This window comes from Leuciscus leuciscus, assembly GCF_965113295.1.
Source record: "Leuciscus leuciscus genome assembly, chromosome: 17".
Taxonomy (NCBI): Eukaryota; Metazoa; Chordata; class Actinopteri; order Cypriniformes; family Leuciscidae; genus Leuciscus; species Leuciscus leuciscus.
The window spans coordinates 28,057,606-28,080,388 of NC_138741.1; the positions used below are offsets into that span (position 1 = coordinate 28,057,606).

Genomic DNA, 22,783 nt, shown 5'->3' on the forward strand with positions numbered 1-22,783 from the left:
TTCACCCGAAACATTTAGATTCAACATTTAGATTTAGATTTAACATTTAGATTTAGATTTAACATTTAGATTTAGATTTAACATTTAGATTTAGATTTAACATTCAGATTTAGATTTAATATTTAGATTTAACATTTAGATTTAGATTTAACGTTTAGATTTAGATTTAACATTTAGATTTAGATTTAGCATTTAGGTGTAACATTTAATATTTAGATTTAACATTTAGATTTAGATTTAACATTTAGATTTAACATTTAGATTTAGATTTAACATTCAGATTTAGATTTAATATTTAGATTTAACATTTAGATTTAACATTTAGATTTAGCATTTAGGTGTAACATTTAATATTTAGATTTAATTATTTATAATATCTCTAAGTTGACAAATATTGTTGTAAATGTGGTAAAAAGTGACAGTCAAAAATTCATACCAGTTTTTTTAAACATTGTTTGAAGCTAAATGTGACAAAATGTTGCTGTTATTTTCAGCGTGAGCCGCTTTACAAACGGCGCCCCATAGGTGTAGACCACCTTTTCTCCAGATAGCGCAAATACTCCCTGTAAACAGTGCCCTTGACTAAAGTAAATATCAATAATGGATAAGTAACACTGATGCAAGATCATACATGAACTCTGAATGCCTTTTGAGTTTGAAAATTAAATTTCAAACCCAAAAAAAAGAAAAAAAGAGGGGGACATGGTAGAAGGCGACTTGAGCTTAAACCTTTGGATGACAATGTTGCTGTAATGTTTGTTAATAACTGAACTGTGTCAATGTAACCATATCAGCACTCTAAAACAGGACTCTTTCTGCTGCCGTGTGAACATGACTAAAGGAGTGCTTAAGTGAACACTTAAGTACAATCCAATAAAATCAAACCTGCAAATGAATCTGTCACAGACACAGTTGGCTGTAGCCTGTAGCAGATAGCTCATGAAGGCAAGAGATCCATGAAACAGTCTTTAACTGAAAGACAAACAGCCAACTAAACCTGACATTAAACAACAACATCAATGCTAGACAAGAAACAGACAGGAAGTGAGGACTTATAAGTGCACGAGCAAACAAGGGAGCTAACAAGATAATTAACACAACACACCTGAACAGAATACTCTAATGATAATCAAATCAGTTGCTATGGAGACAAACAGGTATGGACCGATGGTGACTGAACTAATTAGTAAACTAGAAGTAGTGACTAACTAACTGCAAACAGACACCACACACAAAGAAAACTGATTCAAAAACAGAACATACATGTGACAGCATCTGACAGCGATTGAGTTTTTTAAATAACACCTGCATGCTTGTGACCGACTCTGCACTGCATGCATATTACGATCAAAACACTTATCGTTACCATTACATACAGTATATAACATGGTAATACTTCAAGTACCTTGAAGTAAATTAATAATAGCCTACTTTAGTGCCATTATATAGGCCTATCCGTGTGCTATACTTTGGCACTGGCTTATTTTAAAGGGAATTTTTGGTAAATTTGAGAGAGGAAAACATATTGTAGGTGTACAGTAAGTGTGTGCTTGTGTCTTCTAAGACAGGACATTGTTGAAACACTTATGATAAAAATATATGCTTTAACTATATCATGATGTCACAAGCCTGATTTACACGTGGACATATGCAGAAAAAGAAAACAATGTGTTTTTTTTGTTTTTTGGTTAATGTTTCCTTGTTTTTCTTATGAAAATAGAAACTGGTTCATCCAGTTTATTAAATAAGTGAAACTATTTAATCAGTCTGACTCTATTTTGTGAAAGAAAGAACGTGAACAACCTCAGAAGAGGAAAGCGCTTTGAAGAGACAGGATTTAGGAACTGGATGAAGTTTGTCTTTGATGTTCTTCATTGTTGAGACAGAGGTAGGTTTGAATGGACACATTTCTGGGATCATTCTCATGCATCATTGATTATTAAATGTAGCATGTGTATATATTTGTCATAATCTACTGTAAGGTTAGTCCGTTTTGAGATACTTTATTTTTTTGTTTGTTTTTCTTGATAGCTTTCCATACCAAATACCTGCTGATAAAACATAATTTGTGACTCAGTGGGTAGTGCTGTTACCTCACAACAAGAATGTATCCTGAATCCAAAATTGCCTGTAGGTGTGAATGCGAGGTGTGATGTCTGTGTGTGTGAGCCCTATAGTTTAAAGCCATACATCACAGTGACTTTGCGTCGGCGCTGTCTCAAGTCGGACAGCATTTCTAACTGGCATGCACTGCTTTGAGTCTGACACCAATTGGTCTGCGCAGCGCGGCATGAAGTCAAACACTACAATAGCAGAGATGGTCTTATTATTGGGAGATACGAGGGTTCATGGCTCTACCATTGGAGAAAGCGTAACGGCCAACTTGGATCACATGTGCCTTGATAACCAATCACATTACAGCCTTGACGTCATTGAATTTCTTTCAGAATTGTGTGGCAGTCAATCACTGTTTGCAGATACCATAGAAATGAATGAGAAGTGCCGTAAACTGAATCATACTCAATCTGTGTATTATGATATTTGAGTATTATGTGATATAAAACACAGGATATAACAGGCAAATATGACTACAGGCACAATTTATTCAAAAAGTACAAATATTCCTGTGTTCCAAGGCCAAACTATTGATTTGTGTGAAGAAAAAACCCAAAAGCATCACCGTCTCCATCTGCCGTAGATCATGCACACATTCAAATTCAAAAGTTGCCACCGGAAGAAACGCTACGCCAGCTTTGATTGTAAAATGGCATTGGCTCTCGTGTATCTCGTGACCAATTGCTTCATGCTAAAGAGTCGAGTGTCTTTTGAATAAGAAATAACTGCGTGCATTCACGGAGCAGCGGGATAATTTCAGCGATTAAAACATTAAGATCCGTTCTTCACGTAAAAATATCGTATGGCTTCAGAAGACTTTGAATACAACTTTATATACTTTTATACTGTTTTGCTCAGTTTTTGCAAAAAATACCTGGCATACGTTTATTTGCCTGTTACGTGTTTTACATTATTTAGGCTAGGTAAGAGTGGGGTAAGTTGCTCAAAAAAAAAAAAAAAAGGATCCTATAAATATTTATAAACCATGTCTACTTTTACAAATGCAAAGAATTATGCATCTTGATCTGATGCATAAGGCAAACAACTGAAAGCAATTGAGTAGCCTACCCTGCATGTAGAAAAATTATGCTAAAGGGGTACCCTGTGCATTCAAAAGTGACACGAGGGGTCCTGACCAATCGTCTAAATGTGACAATTTGAGTGTGAGAACATGTTGGATTGAGACACACCCTTAGACTTTTATTCACAACACTAATAAACACACATAACTCGGAGCGTGTAATGCAAAAATGGAAGCTCAAACGTGCCTGTGTGACAGTGACTCTAAAACAAATTATGTTTAGGTCTCATAATATTTGCACTTGCATTCAATTAAAAAATTTTTTTATTTGCTTAAATGTATAAAGAGATTAGTATTAATTTTAGTATTAAAAATAATAATATGGATATTACTAATATGAATGTTAGAATAACAATCACTAACTTTACAATACCTTTTACAATTCGACAACAATCATTAGGAAACCTGACCTAACAATATTATATCATTTATTTAATTTTGTTCAGTAGTAATTATAAATGTATTGATACATGTTTAGCATGTTAACATTACTTGATGCATTGAACTAAATATGAAATTTGAAAGAAACTCCAAAGAAACAAAAAGACTGGTTGTTGCAGATTTAATTTCGGTTGTTGTTTTTGTCGTTGTTACATTTTCATTCTATTGTGCCAGTTTGCATGTTGTTTATATTTGTGCTTGAAGCAACACATTTTTAAGAAAATATTGGAGAACTGAATTGCACTTAGGAACATTCATATGTTCTTCTTAGAATGTCTCTTAAGAACTTTTATCTTCTTTCTTGAGAAAATAGAAACCAATTCAGCCAGTTTCTGACAAAAGTAAAACTATTTCAGCAGACTGACTGCATTTTGCGAAATTAAGAACTTGTAAACATCACAATCTCAAGATCATGTTCGTATAAATAACTCTTTTGATGCTCCTAAATCTTGCTTTTCTATCTACCACTAAACTATGGAAATTCCTTAAAAAGGAAATTGTGACTTCATACTTAACAGCTGTGACTTTATATCCAAGGATGCAACCAAAAATATGGGAAGCCAAACACACAAAAAGAAGTTTGAATCTGTGCTGCTTATATCAACATTTATGAGATATGGTTGCAAATATATGAAACAACAATGGTGAGATATAAAGATGCAATAATGAGAAATAAAGTGAGATTGTGAGATCGGAATGTTTGTGTGATCTTGAACTATGATTTCCATCTTTGTGTGTGTGACATATGCAGAAACGAAGACAACTTGTTTACCTGTGCATTGTTGACAAATGACCAACATTGTTTTTCTGCTACCCTCTTTCTTGAGAAAATAGAAACTGGTTCAGTCAAGTTCTAGTTCACAAGTAAAACTGTTTCATTTTGTGAAAGGAAACACATGAACTACATCAAGAGAGAAAACTGATAATAATCTGCCGTCACGCAGAAAAATGACAGAAAGAAGCTTAACTATCTTGTAAAACATGTTTTATCGGTTTCATATTCCAGGACTGTATATATAATCATTAGTTTATAATCATGTATATATATAATCATGAGTGTGATTAGTGATTTCTTAGAAATTAAATGAGCACATCAGGGTATCAGAATCTGTGTATCTTCTTGGTCAATCCATAACATTGTTTTTTGTCAATTCAGTGTATTTTTTTTGTTTATTTCTACAGCACTGCCTGTAAAATGAGTCTCAATGAGAAGAGAGAGGAGGAGAATGTTCACACTCATAAAGTAGCATCTCCAGAACCCAGCTGTGTGTCTATGAAGAGTGACGGATCCATGAAGAACTCCCCTGATCTCATTGATGGAGCAGTGACCTCTGACCCTGAGTGAGTATAAACATCATTTAAAGGGATAGTTCGCCCAAAAATTTTAATTCAGAAGAAAGAAGAAAAAAACTCATATAGGTTTGGAACACCTTGAGGGTGAGTAAATGAAATTTCTGGGTGAACTACCCCTTTAACTCTTCTAGTGTTGTAATGAGACATTTTTTTAAGATAGCGGTTCTTCGATGAGCTGAGGAAGGTTCTGAAATTTTTAATGTAAAAGATAATTTTCTGTGACTTGTATTTACACTCACCTAAAGGATTATTAGGAACACCATACTAATACTGTGTTTGACCCCCTTTCGCCTTCAGAACTGCCTTAATTCTACGTGGCATTGATTCAACAAGGTGCTGAAAGCATTCTTTAGAAATGTTGGCCCATATTGATAGGATAGCATCTTGCAGTTGATGGAGATTTGTGGGATGCACATCCAGGGCACGAAGCTCCCGTTCCACCACTTCCCAAAGATGCTCTATTGGGTTGAGATCTGGTGACTGTGGGGGCCATTTAAGTACAGTGAACTCATTGTCATGTTCAAGAAACCAATTTGAAATGATTCGAGCTTTGTGACATGGTGCATTATCCTGCTGGAAGTAGCCATCAGAGGATGGGTACATGGTGGTCATAAAGGGATGGACATGGTCAGAAACAATGCTCAGGTAGGCCGTGGCATTTAAACGATGCCAAATTGGCACTAAGGGGCCTAAAGTGTGCCAAGAAAACATCCCCCACACCATTACACCACCACCACCAGCCTGCACAGTGGTAACAAGGCATGATGGATCCATGTTCTCATTCTGTTTACGCCAAATTCTGACTCTACCATCTGAATGTCTCAACAGAAATCGAGACTCATCAGACCAGGCAACATTTTTCCAGTCTTCAACTGTCCAATTTTGGTGAGCTCGTGCAAATTGTAGCCTCTTTTTCCTATTTGTAGTGGAGATGAGTGGTACCCGGTGGGGTCTTCTGCTGTTGTAGCCCATCCGCCTCAAGGTTGTGCGTGTTGTGGCTTCACAAATGCTTTGCTGCATACCTCGGTTGCAATGAGTGGTTATTTCAGTGAAAGTTGCTCTTCTATCAGCTTGAATCAGTCGACCCATTCTCCTCTGACCTCTAGCATCAACAAGGCATTTTCGCCCACAGGACTGCCGCATACTGGATGTTTTTCCCTTTTCACACCATTTTTTGTAAACCCTAGAAATTTGTGCGTGAAAATCCCAGTAACTGAGCAGATTGTGAAATACTCAGACCGGCCCGTCTGGCACCAACAACCATGCCACGCTCAAAATTGCTTAAATCACCTTTCTTTCCCATTCTGACATTCAGTTTGGAGTTCAGGAGATTGTCTTGACCAGGACCACACCCCTAAATGCATTGAAGCAACTGCCATGTGATTGGTTGATTAGATAATTGCATTAATGAGAAATTGAACAGGTGTTCCTAATAATCCTTTAGGTGAGTGTATGTGACTTAAATGTCAGTAAAATCTAAAAGAGGCTCCTTTCTAGATGGATATATAATATTAATTGGTCCAGACAGTTATTGACATAAGTAAAATTATCAGCGAAATTCATCATTTACAACATTAGAAGAAAAGATCTGTATGTGAATAATCTGAATGAGCTTTAGAACAGAAACTAGAGACTAAATAACAGAGATAAAGATGAGAGACTGCTTTATAGAAAATTATGCATTAGAGGGAATATACTGTATCCCAAAAATGAAAATGATGATATCATTTCTTCACCGTCATGTCATTCCAAATCTGTGTGACCTATATTTTTGGGTGAACGATCCCTTTAATGTCTTCTAAATATAAATGTAACGTCTTAAAGCCCCCAGCAAGCAAACCAAAGGTTCCTGTGGCAAGAAAAAAAAAACACACCGTAAGATGTTTAGGTGTCAAAGGGAAAAAACCTTGAGAGGGAATCAGACTGGGGGAGCTGATCCTCCTCTGGTATTGCATATGCTAAATATTATCTATTTACATGGGATGTGGAATTCTAATCATGTATTCATTGAATAAATAAAATTATTCTATCTTGAAATATGTTAGTAAAGCAATGCTAAGTATTTTACATATTACATTTTCCTCTTGAAACAAACTTTGTTGTATTATTTTAATTTAATACTGTGAAGCTGCTTTGATACAATCTGTATTGTGAAAAGCGCTATACAAATAAACTTGACTTGACATATGTGCTCTTATAATATAACAGTAGGATTACAGCCCCATTGACTCCCTGTGCCAATGCATTGATGAAGTCAACAGCTGGATGTGGCAAAACTTTCTTCAGTTAAACAAAGGCAAAACTGAAGTCAATGCGTTTCTCAAGTTCAAAGTTCTCAAGGTGAACGCATACCTTGATGCTAGGGGTCAAACAACTAAAAATCAAGTCATGAATCTTGGTGTGATTCTGGAGTCAGACCTTAGTTTCAGTAGTCATGTCAGAGCAATAACTAAATCAGCATACTATCATCTCAAAAATATTGCAAGAATTACATGTTTTGTTTCCAGACAAGACTTAGAGAAACTTGTTCATGCTTTCATCACCAGCAGGGTGGATTATTGTAATGGATTCCTCACTGGCCTTCCCAAAAAGACCATAAGACAGTTGCAAATTGACAGTCGCCAGGATTCTGAGCAGAACCAGAAAATATGAACATATCACACCAGTCCTCAGGTCTTTACACTGGCTGCCAGTTACATTTAGGATTGATTTTAAAGTATTATTACTGGTATATAAATCACTCAATGGCCTAGGACCTCAATACATTGCAGATATGCTAACTAAATCACATCCGCTAGAAAAACCAAGGGTTCACTATAAGCATGGTGAGTCTGCTTTTAGCTATTATGCCAGCCGCAGCTGGAACCACCTTATTTATTATATATTAAATGTGCGATTATTTAGTAAATTTTTTAATCGATTGACAGCACTAATATATATATATATATATATATATATAGGGCCCTATCTTGCACCCAGCGCAATTGACTTTGTACACCAACGCATGTATCATTCCTATTTTGCACCCGCGCAAAGCGGACTTTTCCCTCCACAGAAGCACGTCGGTTAACTAAGAAATACACTTGCGCTCCCGGGGGCGGTTCAGCGCAAAAAGGAGGCGTGTTCCGTCGCAAATGTTCCTTCATGCTATTTTGCAGGTTTAGAAAACAATTGCGCCACTAACCAGGAAAAAATAGTTTAAAGTCAGTGGCGCGTTGCGCATGTTATTCATAAGCTATTTTAAGGGCGCATGCTTGGCCATAATCAATGTGGCTTGTGCACAACGCGCACTTTGATTCTCTCATCTACACAGAAGCAGCAGTTTTAATTTTTGCAAATCATACATTATTACGATAGATAGATAGATAGATAGACAATTTATTATAAAAGCATACATCTAACTTACACATTTACCCAAATTATCATACGCCTGTTTAACCGAAGTTAATTTGGGTGGGTTTCTCCATCCCCAATGTCCCTGACGAGAACGTCGGTCTCCTCGGCTGTGAACCGCTCATGGCGCGCGCCTGGCAAATCCGCTGTTATAATAGGAATCCGCTTTAGAACAAGCGCACCTGCTCTTAAAAGGAATGTGAGATGTCGCTCTGATTGGTTTATTTCACGTTACGCCCAAACCACACCTATGAATAATGAAGCTACTTCAGACCAACCCCTTTTAGATTTGCGCCAGGCGCAAGAGGCATTTATCCCGCCGGTATAATAGCAACTAGCGCCGGAGATCCGCCCACAAAGTTACTTGCGCTTTGCGCTTGACACTTGCGTTTCAGATCGTTAAAATAGGGCCCATAGTGTTTCTATTTAATTTTTTACCCCTCTATTCTTTCTTGGTTTTCTAACAGCACTGCCTGTAACACGAGTCTTTGTGAAAAGAGAGAGGAGGATGAGAATGTTTACACACATAAAGTACCATCTCCAGAACCCAGCAGTGTGTCTGTGAACAGTAATGGATTCATGAAGAACCCCACTTATCTCAGTGATGGAGAATTGAACACTGACCCTGAGTGAGTATAAACATGATAAACGAGGATGTTGACCACATAAGATCAAAGCGAACAATTTCTTAAAGCTACACTGTGTGATATTTCCCCCATCTAGCGGTGAACTTGTATATGACTACCCAGTGAATATTAGTTTCTGTTCCTTTCAATTCCGAGGGCGTTTTAACTCCTACGGTGGCCGTATTATTCCTAGATTAACATGGTTTCCAGTTCGACTTCGTCCAATTGTGCCTTTAAAACTATCACCTGTGATCTGTCGCAGCACAGATTTATGTTACAAGGTAAACAATACTTTTTCACCATTGACGTGAGGAAAAGTAACGCAAGTTATACTAGAGGTCGTTCTGGCGTTATGCACAACTGGGTTATGGTTAGGCAAACAACTATAAAACTTCGAATTTACACAAATAGGCTGAATTACCTGTCGAGAAGAAACCAGGCAACTTCGGCGTCCGTTTTAAAATCTTTGCTCCTCATGAGCTCTTTCCATCTGGGAAAAGTTACTCCAATATTGACTTTGGTCTTGCTGATTTGCCTGTCGCGTTGACGTTTTAATTCTCTCTTTCACTTCCTTGGCGACTCTGCTACATGTCCTCGAAAATAGGCGTGATCCTCCATCAGCAATCTTTCAAATCTGCCGGCAGTTGCGAGTAATCTCCCCCTCACATTCGTCTCTGTGTCACTGAGTGTAAAGCGCGAAAGGCGAAGCTTGAATTTACAGGTATGTCCCTCTTTGGGTAATGTAGTTTCAAGATGGAGAGGCAACATGGCGACCGGCATTCGAACCCCTCACCCGTATGTACTTTCAATGGCAGATTATAAACTTACGAGAATACTTTATTACTTGAAAGAAGTAAATATACATTAATGAGCACATATATTTTTGAAAGAACTAAGTGTTTTTTGCTAAGAATCAACTAAAAAAATTACACAGTGTAGCTTTAATGTTTATTTTTTTTATTATTGTCACGATCCCTGTGCTGTGTCTTGTGTTTTGTAAGGACTTTTATGTTGAAGTGTATTCTTAGTTCCCATTGTTTCTGTGTTCACTTCCTGTGTTTGGTTCCTGTGTTGCCTTGTACCTTGTTTGTTGCCGTAGTTACCCTTATTAGTTCCCATGACATCAAATCACCAACACCTGTCCCTCATAAGCCCCTTGTTAACCTGTCTATTTAAACCTGTGTGATTCAGTTGTTGTTTGTTGTTTGTTATACTTTTGTTCTTGGATTACCTGTGTTTATGTCTTTTAATACACTTTTGTGCTTGCATTTGTGCTGACAAACATTGAGTAGCCTACATCTTGGATAAGATTCATAAAAGTTTTGCACCTACATCACACATTACAGACATTGATGCACAAACGTGGATAAGTTCTACATGTCTAAAGTATATAGAAAGAATAAACCAGTTTTATAAACTCGATTTCGCTTAACATCTTAAAATATAATCTGCATGCACAATAAACTATAGTAAAATTTGACAGAAAGGTTTTTGAGGGTTTTAATAAAATGTTATTTAAAAACAGTAGTCATAAAAAGCATATTTCCAATACGTGCCCCAGGCTTGCATAGTATGATCAACTCAATCATCAGAATCCTCTGTAATCCTTGGCAAACTTTGCATAATATAGAAAATTATTCAAGAATCTAAAGGAGTCAGTGTACAGAAAAAAAAGCAGTCATATGTGTGATGTCTTCTACCAAAATGGAGTTGTTTCTAGACAGGTAGCGGAATGCTGCTTGAACTGACACTTCTGTGTAAATGTGTCATTTCATATTAGAGTTTAAGATTTGGTGTGCTGGAACATTTGAATGTTTTTCTCTATTTTAAAGCTTTTTCACAATTTTTCTGTTTGTCTAATTGTATTTGCAGAGTGAAGAGAGATGGCGTGATAAGTTTAGTGATGTTCTACCTGACTCACTTTGTCTCCTACTGTCGGAACCTCATGGGGTGGCACAACACAGAAGTAGCCCTTCGGACACTCACAATTCTGGAGGAGACTACAGACCTGCAGCATGATTCTCACCAAACAGTAGATGATGTCCTGCAGAGAGTCAAAGACCAACACAAAACCATTATGAAGAACAAGTATGAGAGCTTATTGGAAGGAATACAACTGGAAAAGAATCAAACCCTCATGAACAGGATCTACATACAGCTCTACATCATAGAGGGAGAGAGTGAAGGAGTGAATGAAAAACAGATGGAGAAAACACATGACACTCCAATCTACTGCAATGACATCTTTAAGTCCTTTCATGAATCAGGTTGTGAGAAAGACAAAATCAAGACTGTTTTTACTAAAGGCATCGCTGGAATTGGAAAAACCGTCTCTGTGCAGAAGTTAATTCTAGACTGGACCGAGGGAAAAGCCAATCAGGATGTAGATTTCATGTTTGTGCTTCCATTTCGAGAGCTGAACTTGATTAAAGATCACCAGTACAGTCTTCACAGACTTCTGCTGGAATTTCATCCTGAACTTCAAGATCTGGACTTAAAGATTTATGAGGAGAGTAAAGTTGTGTTCATCTTTGATGGTCTGGATGAAAGCAGAATTACACTGATGTTTTCAGACATTGAAAAGGTTTGTGATGTGAATGAGTCTTCATCAGTGGATGTGTTGATGACAAACCTCATCAGAGGAGAGCTGCTTCCCTCTGCTCTCATCTGGATCACCTCCAGACCAGCAGCAGCCAATCAGATCCCCTCAAAATACATCAACCGTGTGACAGAAATTCAGGGATTCAACGATTCTCAGGAGGAGGAATACTTTATGAAGAGAATTAGTGACAAGCATCAAGCCAGCAGAATCATCTCACACATTAGAAGATCAAGAAGCCTCCACATCATGTGTCACATACCCGTCTTCTGCTGGATCTCAGCCACTGTGCTTCAAAACCTCCTGAAACAGGATGACAGTGCAGAAATCCCTCAAACTCTGACTGAAATGTACATCCACTTCCTGCTGACTCAGATCAACATGAGGAATCAGAAGTATGATGAACGAGATCCAGAGAAACTCCTGCAGTCCAACAGAGACATGATTGTGAAACTGGCTGAACTGGCTTTCAATCAGCTGATGAAGGGCAATGTGATGTTCTATGAAGAGGACCTGAGAGAGAGTGGCATAGACGTCACTGACGCCTCAGTGTATTCTGGGATGTTTAAGGAGGAATCTGTGATTCATCAGAGGAAAGTCTATTGCTTCATACATCTGAGCTTTCAAGAGTTTCTAGCTGCTTTCTTTGTATTTTACTTGAATGTAGTCAAGAATACAAAATTACTGAATTTGTTTCTGAATGAATTTAACTGGAACATCTGGGAAAGCGTTCTTCTGCTTGAACTACTAAAAGCAGCAGTTAATAAATCCTTACAGAGTGAAAATGGACACCAGGATCTCTTCCTGCGGTTCCTGCTGGGCGTCTCACTGGAGTCCAATCAGAGACTCTTACAGGATCTACTGACACACAAAGTGAACAGCTCAGAGACCATCAAGAGAGTCACAAAGTACATTAAAGACAAAATCATGGGTGATGAATGTCTCTCAGCTGACAGGTGCATCAATCTGTTCCACTTTCTGCTGGAAATGAATGATCAGACTCTGTACAGAGAGATCCAGGAGTTTGTAAAATCAGAGAATCGCTCATTGAAGAAACTTTCTCCATCCCACTGTTCAACAATAGCCTACATGCTTCAGATATCAGAGGGGCTGGATGAGTTTGATCTGAAGAAATTCAACACATCAGATGAGGGCAAAAGGAGACTGATACCAGCTGTGCTGAACTGCCAAAAAGCTCTGTGAGTATTAATTTATGTGATCGTGTGTGCAGTAATGTCTAAATGTATTAATCCTTATGAATTACATCCTTTACAAAACCAACAATATCAGATAAAGCTTATTTTGCAGCCTTTTTGGACTGATTAAGTTTGAGTTCTGTAAGTCAGTTTGTTTGATGGTACATCAAACTCTTTTAAAAGGAAAATGTATGCAGAAAACAACAACAACAGCCTAATAAAGTAAATCAAAATCCAAGTCAGGAATCCAGAAAAGTTGAATAATATGAAGGCAGCAAAAGACAGAGACCATCTTAAAAAGGCAAGATGAATGATCAGGACTTGAATGATAAAGTACTTTATTGAAGTGAAGTGATTTGACATGAAGACCAAGTACGGTAACCCATACTCAGAATTTGTCCTCTGCATTTAACCCATCCAAGTTAGTGCATACACATTAGGAGCAGTAGGTAGTGAACACACACACACACACACACACACACACACACACACACACACACACACACACACACACACACACACACACACACACACACACACACACACACACACACACACACACACACACACACACACACACACACACACACACACACACAAACACACTTCAAACCATGGATACACACCTTGAGCAGTGGGCAACCATTTCCTGAAGCACCCGGGATCGATTGGGGGTCAGGTGTCTTGCTCAAGGGCACCTTAGTCATTTCCTGCCAGTATTGAGGATCGAACCTGCAACCTTTTTATGGGGTTATTGCATAATGTTCAAGAACAATGGCTGTCATCGATCTCTTATTTCATTTCATACAAATTACTGCACTGTTGTGTAGAATCCGGTGCTTTGGAAAATAAATCAATTGATTTCAGCAATCAGAGCTTTGCCTGTGTCAAATACTGTATATGACTATATTATATCTCAAGTTAATTTATAATAATGTAAGTTCATTAGAGAAAAACAAAAAGGCCTTAGCATTATTTTTTTCCTGCCATCTTTTCTTGTGATATCAACATGATATCTTGTGATATCAACAGCAGTTGTTCTTGAGTTTTTTACTTATTTTGACTTAATTAAACACAAGACAAAAACTGAACACCACTCACTATTGCTGTGGTCAGCCACAAACATTTTTTATTTAGCATTTGTCAAACATCATTCTACTATCATTCAGGCATCCCAGTACCTTGAGTTGGCTGGCAGAGAAATTGATGATTATGACTATGACGATTGTAGCTTATTTGTCAACTGTTGGACACTAATTTGAAGTGGTTTATTGATGAAAGAAATAGAGCTATTTCAGTTTCAGTCCCTGATCAAAGTTAAACCCCATTTACCAATGCAGCATTATGTAGCTATATTGCAATTATATGGCTTTTGTTACCTTGAATTGGTATTTTGAGACAAATGAGTGTTGCTATGTTGAGATGACAAGATAATTAAGTGATCATGACTTAATAACCTACATCTCTTTACTGAGCCATATTTAACCCTGTGTTATAGACTTGCTGACTGTAATCTAACTGATCAGTGCTGTGAAAGTTTGTCTTCATCCCTACAATCATCAAACTCCTCACTTAGAGAGTTGGACCTGAGTCGTAATGACCTGCGTGATTCAGGAGTGAAGCTTCTGTCTGATGGACTGAAGAGTTCACACTGTCAACTCAACATACTGAGGTAATAAAACCAATAAAGATTCACTTGTTTTTTTAATTTAAGATGCTCTCTGCTCTGGTCCCGATCTCCTGGGTGTTTGCAATGAATCAGTAGACCCCAGTCTTAAGACTTTCAATTAGTTTTTACTTTTGTCTGTATTATAGAGAGATGAACCGGACCCATTACTGAGATCAATTCTGCTCCATTAACACTGTGACACTAAGTAAAACACTGAACCCAGAATTACTCCATATGAACCTAAACCTGTAATCAGTGATCTTTAGGGGTGTAACGATAGCCTCATGTCATGATTCGATACATATTGCGATACTGAACACACAATATGATATCATTGCGATACTCCAAGACATATGATAAAAGGTTAGCAATTTTTTTTTACTGTTGATTAAAATGCTAAATTGATATTACATTGTGGGTGTAAATGAATAGGCTTAGACTTGGTGCTGGAAACCTAATGCACAGGACAATAGAGACACCAGAATAAAAATATTCATGATTCTGAAGCTGAAAATACAGAATTATTTTAGACGAATATGCTTGGACTCTGTCACTGACTAGATATATTTAAAATAATGTAGCCCACTTTTTACGGGTAACATAACACATTTGGCATTATCAGGACACACAAATATTCCCCATTGCATTATTATACATTATATTCAACATTATATATAGTAGTTTAATGTAGTACTGACTCTCAATTTTTTTTCACACAGAAAATTTAATTTTGGGTGAACTACTGTATACACAATACATATTGTCACCATCTACAATACATATTGATGCATTTTTGTATTGCGATATATTGTGACACGATATATTGTTACACCCCTAGTGATCTGTGGATAAAACAATTGTACATTATGTATTGTACAAACAATTGTACAATCCATTTTATTTAAAATAATTTTATTTTTTATATGTTGATTTTGAATAATTTTATTTAAAGTAGAGTTATAGGAATCTGAACACAATGGGCCTCATTCATGACACTTTCATAAATATATGAGTAAATTCTGAGTAATTTGCACGTAAAATGTAACTTCCCGAAAACTCTCCTCTGGATTACATTATTTGTTAAATTTTTATACATTGTTGCAGTAGTGTAACACAACTCCTGTACACAAAGTACAAATATAAATAATTTGTCATTTTCTTTTTCGGTATTTGTACTCTGATCTGTTTAGATTGACGAGCTGTAAACTCACTGGTCAGTGCTGTGGAAGTTTGTCTTCATCTCCATAAAATTTTGAGACAAATGAGTGTTGCTATGTTGAGATGACAAGATAATTAAGTGATCATGACTTCATAACCTACATCTCTTTCCTGAGCCATATTTTAACCCTGTGTTATAGACTTGCCGACTGTAATCTCACTGATCAGTGCTGTGAAAGTTTGTCTTCATCCCTACAATCATCAAACTCCTCACTTAGACAGTTGGACCTGAGTCGTAATGACCTGCATGATTCAGGAGTGAAGCTTCTGTCTGATGGACTGAAGAGTTCACACTGTCAACTCAACATACTGAGGTAATAAAACCAATAAAAATTCACTTGTTTTTTAAATTTAAGATGCTCTCTTCTCTGGTCCCGATCTCCTGGGTGTTTGCAATGAATCAATAGACCCCAGTCTTAAGACTTTTTAGTTTCTGTTCATTTAGGGAGATGAACAGAAACTGTTACTGAGATCAATTCTGCTCCTTCAACACTGTGACAATGAATAAAACACTGAACCCAGAATTACTCCATATGAACCTAAACCTGTAATCATTGATAAAACAATTGTACATTAAATCCATTTTATTTAAAATTATTTTTACTATTTTTAATTAAAATCAGAGTTACAGGAATCTGAACACACTGGTACTCATTCATGAAACTTTCATAAATATATGCTTATTACTTAATTTATATAAGTAAATTCTGAGTAATTTGTATGTAAAATGGACCTTCCCAAAAACTCTCCTTTGGATTCACAAATGCTTCATAAACCTCGTATTTGATAGATAAACGTGTATGTTAAGGAATTACATTAAAGCTACAAAATGTCGCTAACCTCTTACAATAACAAAGGCGTAGATTAATGACGAAGTGATAAGCAGAATCATGGAACTGACATTTCATTCGACCGAACTACCCACAAGTGCTGAATTACTACTTATACAGGTCAGTTTATTTGACGAATTAAACTTGTGAGGTAACGCAGGGCTGTTTCACTTTGTCTAACATTACACTATCATACTAAACTGCACTTGAGTGTGTTGAAAGTTATAATGTTATTCTATGTGTTAGTTTGTTGGCCATATGAGACTAGCAGTAAGCTAGATCTACATTAGAATAACATACTGATCATATTCTAACATTTCTTCTGGACTCCCTTCTCAAGTTTAGCTCCATTATATTGCATAAATGGAATTGGCCATATGCCTAAAAAAAAATATTGAATGAAAGTGGACTACTGGTGCTCAGAATAATAAACAAGGAAAACAGGCTACACAGCTGCAAGTTTATTTTCACATTTAGCTCATTGTTTAATTCATTTTGTTATTATATGAAATTCCTAAACTCTACTTCGGGAGGAGTGAAAATGATCTAATCTGGCAAGTAACTGCTGGAGCATATTAGCAGTTGCTCACCTTGCTTCGGCATCCCTCCACCTCTCCAACTCCACCAACATAATTGTCTGTCACATTTGGTTTTGGGGGTAATGTATCACATTTAGGTTTTTATGTCTTTCATTTTCTGGTTTTGTCATGTGTTTCTCTGACCCCATCACGTGATCCTGACATGTGCCCCTTCTATAAACTGAAATGTATGCACAAAAAAGAGCAAGTAATATTAAGAAAAAAATTTGATATCAGAATAACACTTCTGTGTTTTTTTCCCATATCTATTATACTAACAAAACATCGCCAAATCACTAAAGGTCACTAAAACAGATGTAAATATATTTGCATGTTGAGGGCTTGAACTTGATCATTTGTAATGTCACAATCATGTTATCTTAATTTTGTCTGTGTGTGTGTGTGTGTGTGTGTAGATTATCTCGCTGTATGGTGACAGAGGAAGGCTGTTGTTATCTGGCTTCAGCTCTGAGTTCAAACCCCTCACACCTGAGAGAGCTGGATCTGAGCTTCAATCACCCAGGACAATCACTAGTCAAGCTGCTCTATGATCCAAACTACAGACTGGACAAACTTAAGTATGTTTAACATGAACAATCATCCTGTCATGTGTGTTTGGACATGTGTGCATTATAAAGTAATTGAAAATGTGTACATAGATCATAGAAAAAAAAAGGAAAAAAAAAAGAACGTCTTGAACTCTGTGACTGAAGATGATCTTGATTCTGAGCAACATAATCAAGTCTCTGATCCCAAAACATCAATTCAAAGGTTGTTGCTGCTCTAGAAAGTAAATTATCATTGCTGTCAGAGAGGCTGAAAGAAAAACAGATCCCAAATACAGGCTAAGAGATCACAGTCTAAATGAGCAGAAATTATGTTTGACCTCATGATACTCATTAAAGCATATCAGCACAGTGGAGCTGAACAACAGTTCCCTTTCAGTCAGTTACATTCGACGTTACGTCTGATCTCGCCTGAGAGCCCAATCACCTTTGAGTGTAAACTAAACGAGCCAATGGACATTGGGATGCGAGATTTGCATCCCGCACCCCGCCCCGCAAAGCGGGTATGAATGGTAGCACGCTTGCATTGCCCAATCAAGCTATAGCTTCGGGGCCAAGCGTTTCTCAAAATTCTGCTCTGCAATCATCATTCGAGTGTGTACAACGAACCAGGAAGAAGCTCTTCAGAGAGTTCCCCCTGTGTGCTTCAGCACTAAAAGATCCTTTTCCCTAAAAGAGTAAGTGGATAGTGAGCGTCTTTTTATAGATGCTTCTCTGTCCGTGCATTTCTGGATGCGGCCGTTTCCTTTCCTCATCTGACGGCTACAATCGCTGTCTCACATGCCTGGGCATATAAGCATGTTGAAACTGCATTCGTGGGTGGTTCATGTTTTCGCATGAGAGAGCAGCAAGAGCTTATCTGCAGGGTGTCATGTGCCATCGAGCTGCCAGCTAACAGCGTGAGTTGTCACAGCAACCCAGCGCGTCATTCAGCGCTCTAGATGCACGATGGTGCGGCCAAGACTTGAGTACCTCAAACAAGGTGGAGTCCCCTCTGTTATGCCCCAATCTAGTTCTTCCTCCCGTGGGAGGATTACTTCGGCGAATAGCCAGGGTGACCAGATGATTACAGTGAGGTCTTCCCTGCCGAGCACATCTCCGTGGGCCCCCACTCCTCTAGTGCATCGCAAGCTGTGAAGCTTCCGGATGGGATTGCTGGTCCTTCTCAAGGGCGACCTAGCGTTTCATTCGGGGCTCCAGCAGAGGATAAGATGTCAATCACTGCATCGAAGAGAGGGATATTATGCTCTGGAAATGAAGATGATGCTGAGCTTCCCACTATAATGGTGTGCTCATTCTGAATCAGATTCAGAGCTGACAGCCATGCTTTCCAGGGCTGATACGCGCTCTGTGTCGTTCTGAGCTTTCATGGTTTCTGGGGGGGCAGCGCGTAAATCGCCTTGCCCCACCCCCTAGCCTTTCTTCCCGGATGTGCATGGACTTTGGCAATATGGAAGCATATTGGCGCCAATATGGAACTTCAAAGATGCCGAAATCTGCGTAAAAAGTTTTTCTTCTCTCACTACCATTGATGGTGGGGCGTGAGGAGGTTCATGGGGATTCCCCAGGTGGAGTGTGCAGTTGCGGTGCATGCCACCTGGTGGGTTCATCCACAGCTCCCGTCCAGCACCTGTGAGACAACCGCTGCTCAAATGCTGCTGGTCAGGCCACCTCAGCCCTGCATGTGATGGCACCCTGCAAGTCTACTAAGCCAAAGCAAAAGAGCTCATATGCACGAGGGTAGTTCTTTGTTATGAATGTAGCAAAGTTAGGCCCAGGTGAAATAGTTGAAAACTGTATGGTGGGTGATAATACAAATGCCCATGAACCATATAAACAGAAGGAAGAGTACTAGCACTAAACTAGTGCAAACATGCAAACACACTAGCTGATCTTCTGACACTGACAAAGTGTACATTTATCATTGTCAACCACAATAGATCATGTAAAATATAACAACCATCTACGTATATTCTATAATATGGCAATCATTTATATGTAAAATGAGTGTGACGTCTTTTGTTTTTATAGTGTGGATCATGCAGGAGAGTTCAGGATTACAACAGGACCACTGAAATGTAGGTCACACACACACACACACACACACACACACACACACACACACACACACACACACACACACACACACACACACACACACACACACCTTAATAGTGGTTGTTTTGTTGTTATTAATGTTATAATCTTTCTTCTTGTGTTCAGATGCATGTGATCTCACATTGGATTTAAACACAGCAAACTCTCTTCTCTCTCTGTCTGAGGAGAACAGAAAGATGACACATGTTTCAGAGGATCAGCTGTATCCTGATAATTCAGAGAGATTTGAAGAATGGTGTCAGGTTTTATGTAGAGAGAGTCTGACTGGACGCTGTTACTGGGAGGCTGAATGGCGTGAGCGAGCTGATATATCAGTGGCATATAAAGGAATCAGCAGGAAAGGATGGAGTTATGACAGTTTATTTGGATTCAATGAAAAGTCTTGGAGTCTGAACTGTTTTGAAAACAGATTCACTGTCAGACACAATAATAAGAGAAAAGTCATACCTGCCCCTTCACATCCTTCTAACAGAGTAGGAGTTTATCTGGACTGGCCAGCTGGATTTCTGTCCTTCTACAGTGTCTCTGACACACACACACTCACACACTTACACACATTCCACACTGCATTCACTGAACCGCTCTATGCTGGATTTGGGGTTCATTTTAAATGTCCAGTGTCTCTACAAGATTAAATACAAAGACTAGACTACAAATGTAAAATAGCCTGGGGGCTAACTTTGGCATATGTACATTGCTGAAAAGCTATGTTCAATAATATGCATTGTCCCTTTTAAATAAATGCATAAATAAATGGCTTCTGAGTCACACATGCAGTTGAGAGAAAGAAATACACTCACATTATCTCTGTATTTAACTCACATGAATTTGAATAAGTGATCCAGTTTGTGGAGTTCTTTTTCCTGCTTTTGACATTTATTTCACACTGGTTGTAATTATATATATATATATATATATATATATATATATATATATATATATATATATATATATATTAATCATTATGTGATTAAAAACACAAAAATATAGAGAGAATGTTAAAATGAAAATGAAATAAAAATTATATGGGTAAGGTAAAATTATTGTTATTTTTAGGCATTAACTCAGCTTAATGTGTTTTACTTAATAATGCACTGAGGTGGATTTTTTGTTAACTCGCTACACTGTAAGGACGAAATAATAATTTGGTGGATGGTTTAAAAATATTCGTTAATCACCTGTAGTGTATTCATACTCTTCATGCTTCATGTAATCATAATGGGTTGCTGATGGCGCTATGCACAAGATCCTGCTTAGCTCGAGCTTCAAGATACAAAAAATAAATACATAAAATGATGTACACTTTTTATCATGTGGTATTCTTCTTCTCGGTTTTAAATATTAATTGAATGGTTATGAGCACAAATTAAGCAAGTGTCACAGATTCAGCCAGCATGCTATCAGCCACAGGTCCTTCACCTTCACCCAATCATTCACAATCACCAATAACCTGGCACACCTCACAGTGTCAATCCCTCATCAAGCACCCTGTCAGCAAGGTGTGCAGGAACAGAATGAAGAGGCAGATGATGAAGATCACAAGTAATATTTCATAATAATCCATAAGACAATCCAAAATATGGCAGAGGAAAAACAGACCAAACGCAAATGTGACCAGACACTGAATGAAGGACGAACTTAAATAGTAGACAGAATAAGGCTAAACAAGGTAATTAATCAAATACAACTGAAAAGAACAAACTCATAATGACGTTGCCATAGAAACAAAAGAGTGGGAAAATGAACAAAGGAAGATAGACTAAAAGTCCAAACTAAATAAACTGAACTGTGACACACCCATTGTAAGAACACAGCTCACACTCACTATGGCTCCGTTTACACTTGGCATTAACATTCGACCTGTATCCGGATGTTGTCCACATACATATTGAAAAGACAACTGTAAACGCGCTTCTGATCGCAATGTTATCCGATCAGCGTGTCCAGGTTTGGAGGTAGTCAAGGACGCATTGTGATCGGATCTCAGTGTAATGTAAACGCAATCCAGCCATCGTGTCTGCATTCACAGGTGGACGTCACACAAAACCCCGCCCACTGTCATTATTCCCCCTCCTCTTCTCAGGAATTTCAGCACGTAGCTGTGTGGTTTTGCAATACAGTCGAGTGCGAAGTACATTGCAAATATACTGAAATGTTTGCCTTCGCACCCGAAAGAACCATTCATTTTCTGTAAAGAATGCACATTTTTCCCACCACAGCTGGCAATGTTTTTGGACAAAGCAGGCTCTCGCCACTGAGCTGGGGTGCACCAGAAGTAGGGCAGACTAAGCAGTGGGCTTCAAATCAGCCCGCAATGAGTAACCCGTGCACTAAATCTCAAAAGCACACACACACTCCAGTGAAATCCACTGCAAGAAAACCTACACCGCACACTCTAGGAAAAAGGAGAGTTGCCATGCACCCTCCAAGGATGCATAAAAAATATACCTTTACAACTCCCAGTGACAAGCCAAAGGTGTCTTCAGCAAAAAGTGTTTGTTCAATCAAGCAACAAAAATCCATCCACGCTTATCTATACGTTTTTATAGTATGAAGAGGAAAAGAAACACATCAAATCTGGTTGTCACAAGCCTGGTCGAAAACAACTCTGAATTTCTGAATTAAATGAGATTGTTCAGACCAGGCCCAATAAAAACAATCAAAATGGATGTATTTTTCGTTATCCATTTTGTACCGTACGTCAGGCAGGTTGCATCAAGACTTGATCAATGCATTGATGACAATGAACACAGGTTATCAGTGGCTTGTACAGGGGCCTGGAGTGATGTAGAAGTGACCTGTCTCATGTCTCTGTAGGGGGTTACCTGTCAATTCTGCCCTCGAGATGACAGGCAATGTAGATATGTTTACAAAAAAGCAACTTCAGTCGGTAACACTCTATTTTAATGGTCCTTTTTGAACATTCTGTTGCCTATAAGTAACTTAGCAACTACATGTCAACTAACTCTCATTAGAGTATCAGTAAACTGTCTGCATAAT

At 38.0% G+C, this 22,783-nt stretch overlaps 1 protein-coding gene across 2 annotated transcripts; it reads left to right on the plus strand.

Annotated features, from left to right (window-relative positions):
- Nucleotides 1-1,782: 1,782 nt before the first annotated feature.
- On the plus strand, nucleotides 1,783-21,085 carry LOC309479096 (NLR family CARD domain-containing protein 3-like). 2 transcript variants are annotated; one of them, XM_082142970.1, is made up of 9 exons: nucleotides 1,783-1,888; nucleotides 4,820-4,978; nucleotides 8,851-9,012; nucleotides 10,882-12,807; nucleotides 14,303-14,476; nucleotides 15,832-16,005; nucleotides 17,516-17,677; nucleotides 19,697-19,743; nucleotides 19,889-21,085. In XM_082142970.1, the coding sequence occupies exons 2-9, from the start codon at nucleotides 4,833-4,835 to the stop codon at nucleotides 20,416-20,418; spliced, it is 3,321 nt and encodes a 1,106-aa protein (XP_081999096.1). In that variant the 5' UTR covers nucleotides 1,783-1,888; nucleotides 4,820-4,832; the 3' UTR covers nucleotides 20,419-21,085. The 2 variants fall into 2 exon arrangements, with proteins under 2 accessions (XP_081999096.1, XP_081999097.1); XM_082142971.1 differs by lacking the exon at nucleotides 8,851-9,012.
- The last annotated feature ends 1,698 nt before the right edge of the window (nucleotides 21,086-22,783 follow it).

Coding starts and splice junctions, on each gene's coding strand:
- LOC309479096 (XM_082142970.1), top strand. CDS start 4,833: ATGAGTCTCAATGAGAAGAGAGAGGAGGAGAATGTTCACACTCATAAA. Junction 4,979..8,850: donor GCAGTGACCTCTGACCCTGA/GTGAGTATAAAC, acceptor GTTTTCTAACAG/CACTGCCTGTAACACGAGTC. Junction 17,678..19,696: donor TACAGACTGGACAAACTTAA/GTATGTTTAACA, acceptor TTGTTTTTATAG/TGTGGATCATGCAGGAGAGT.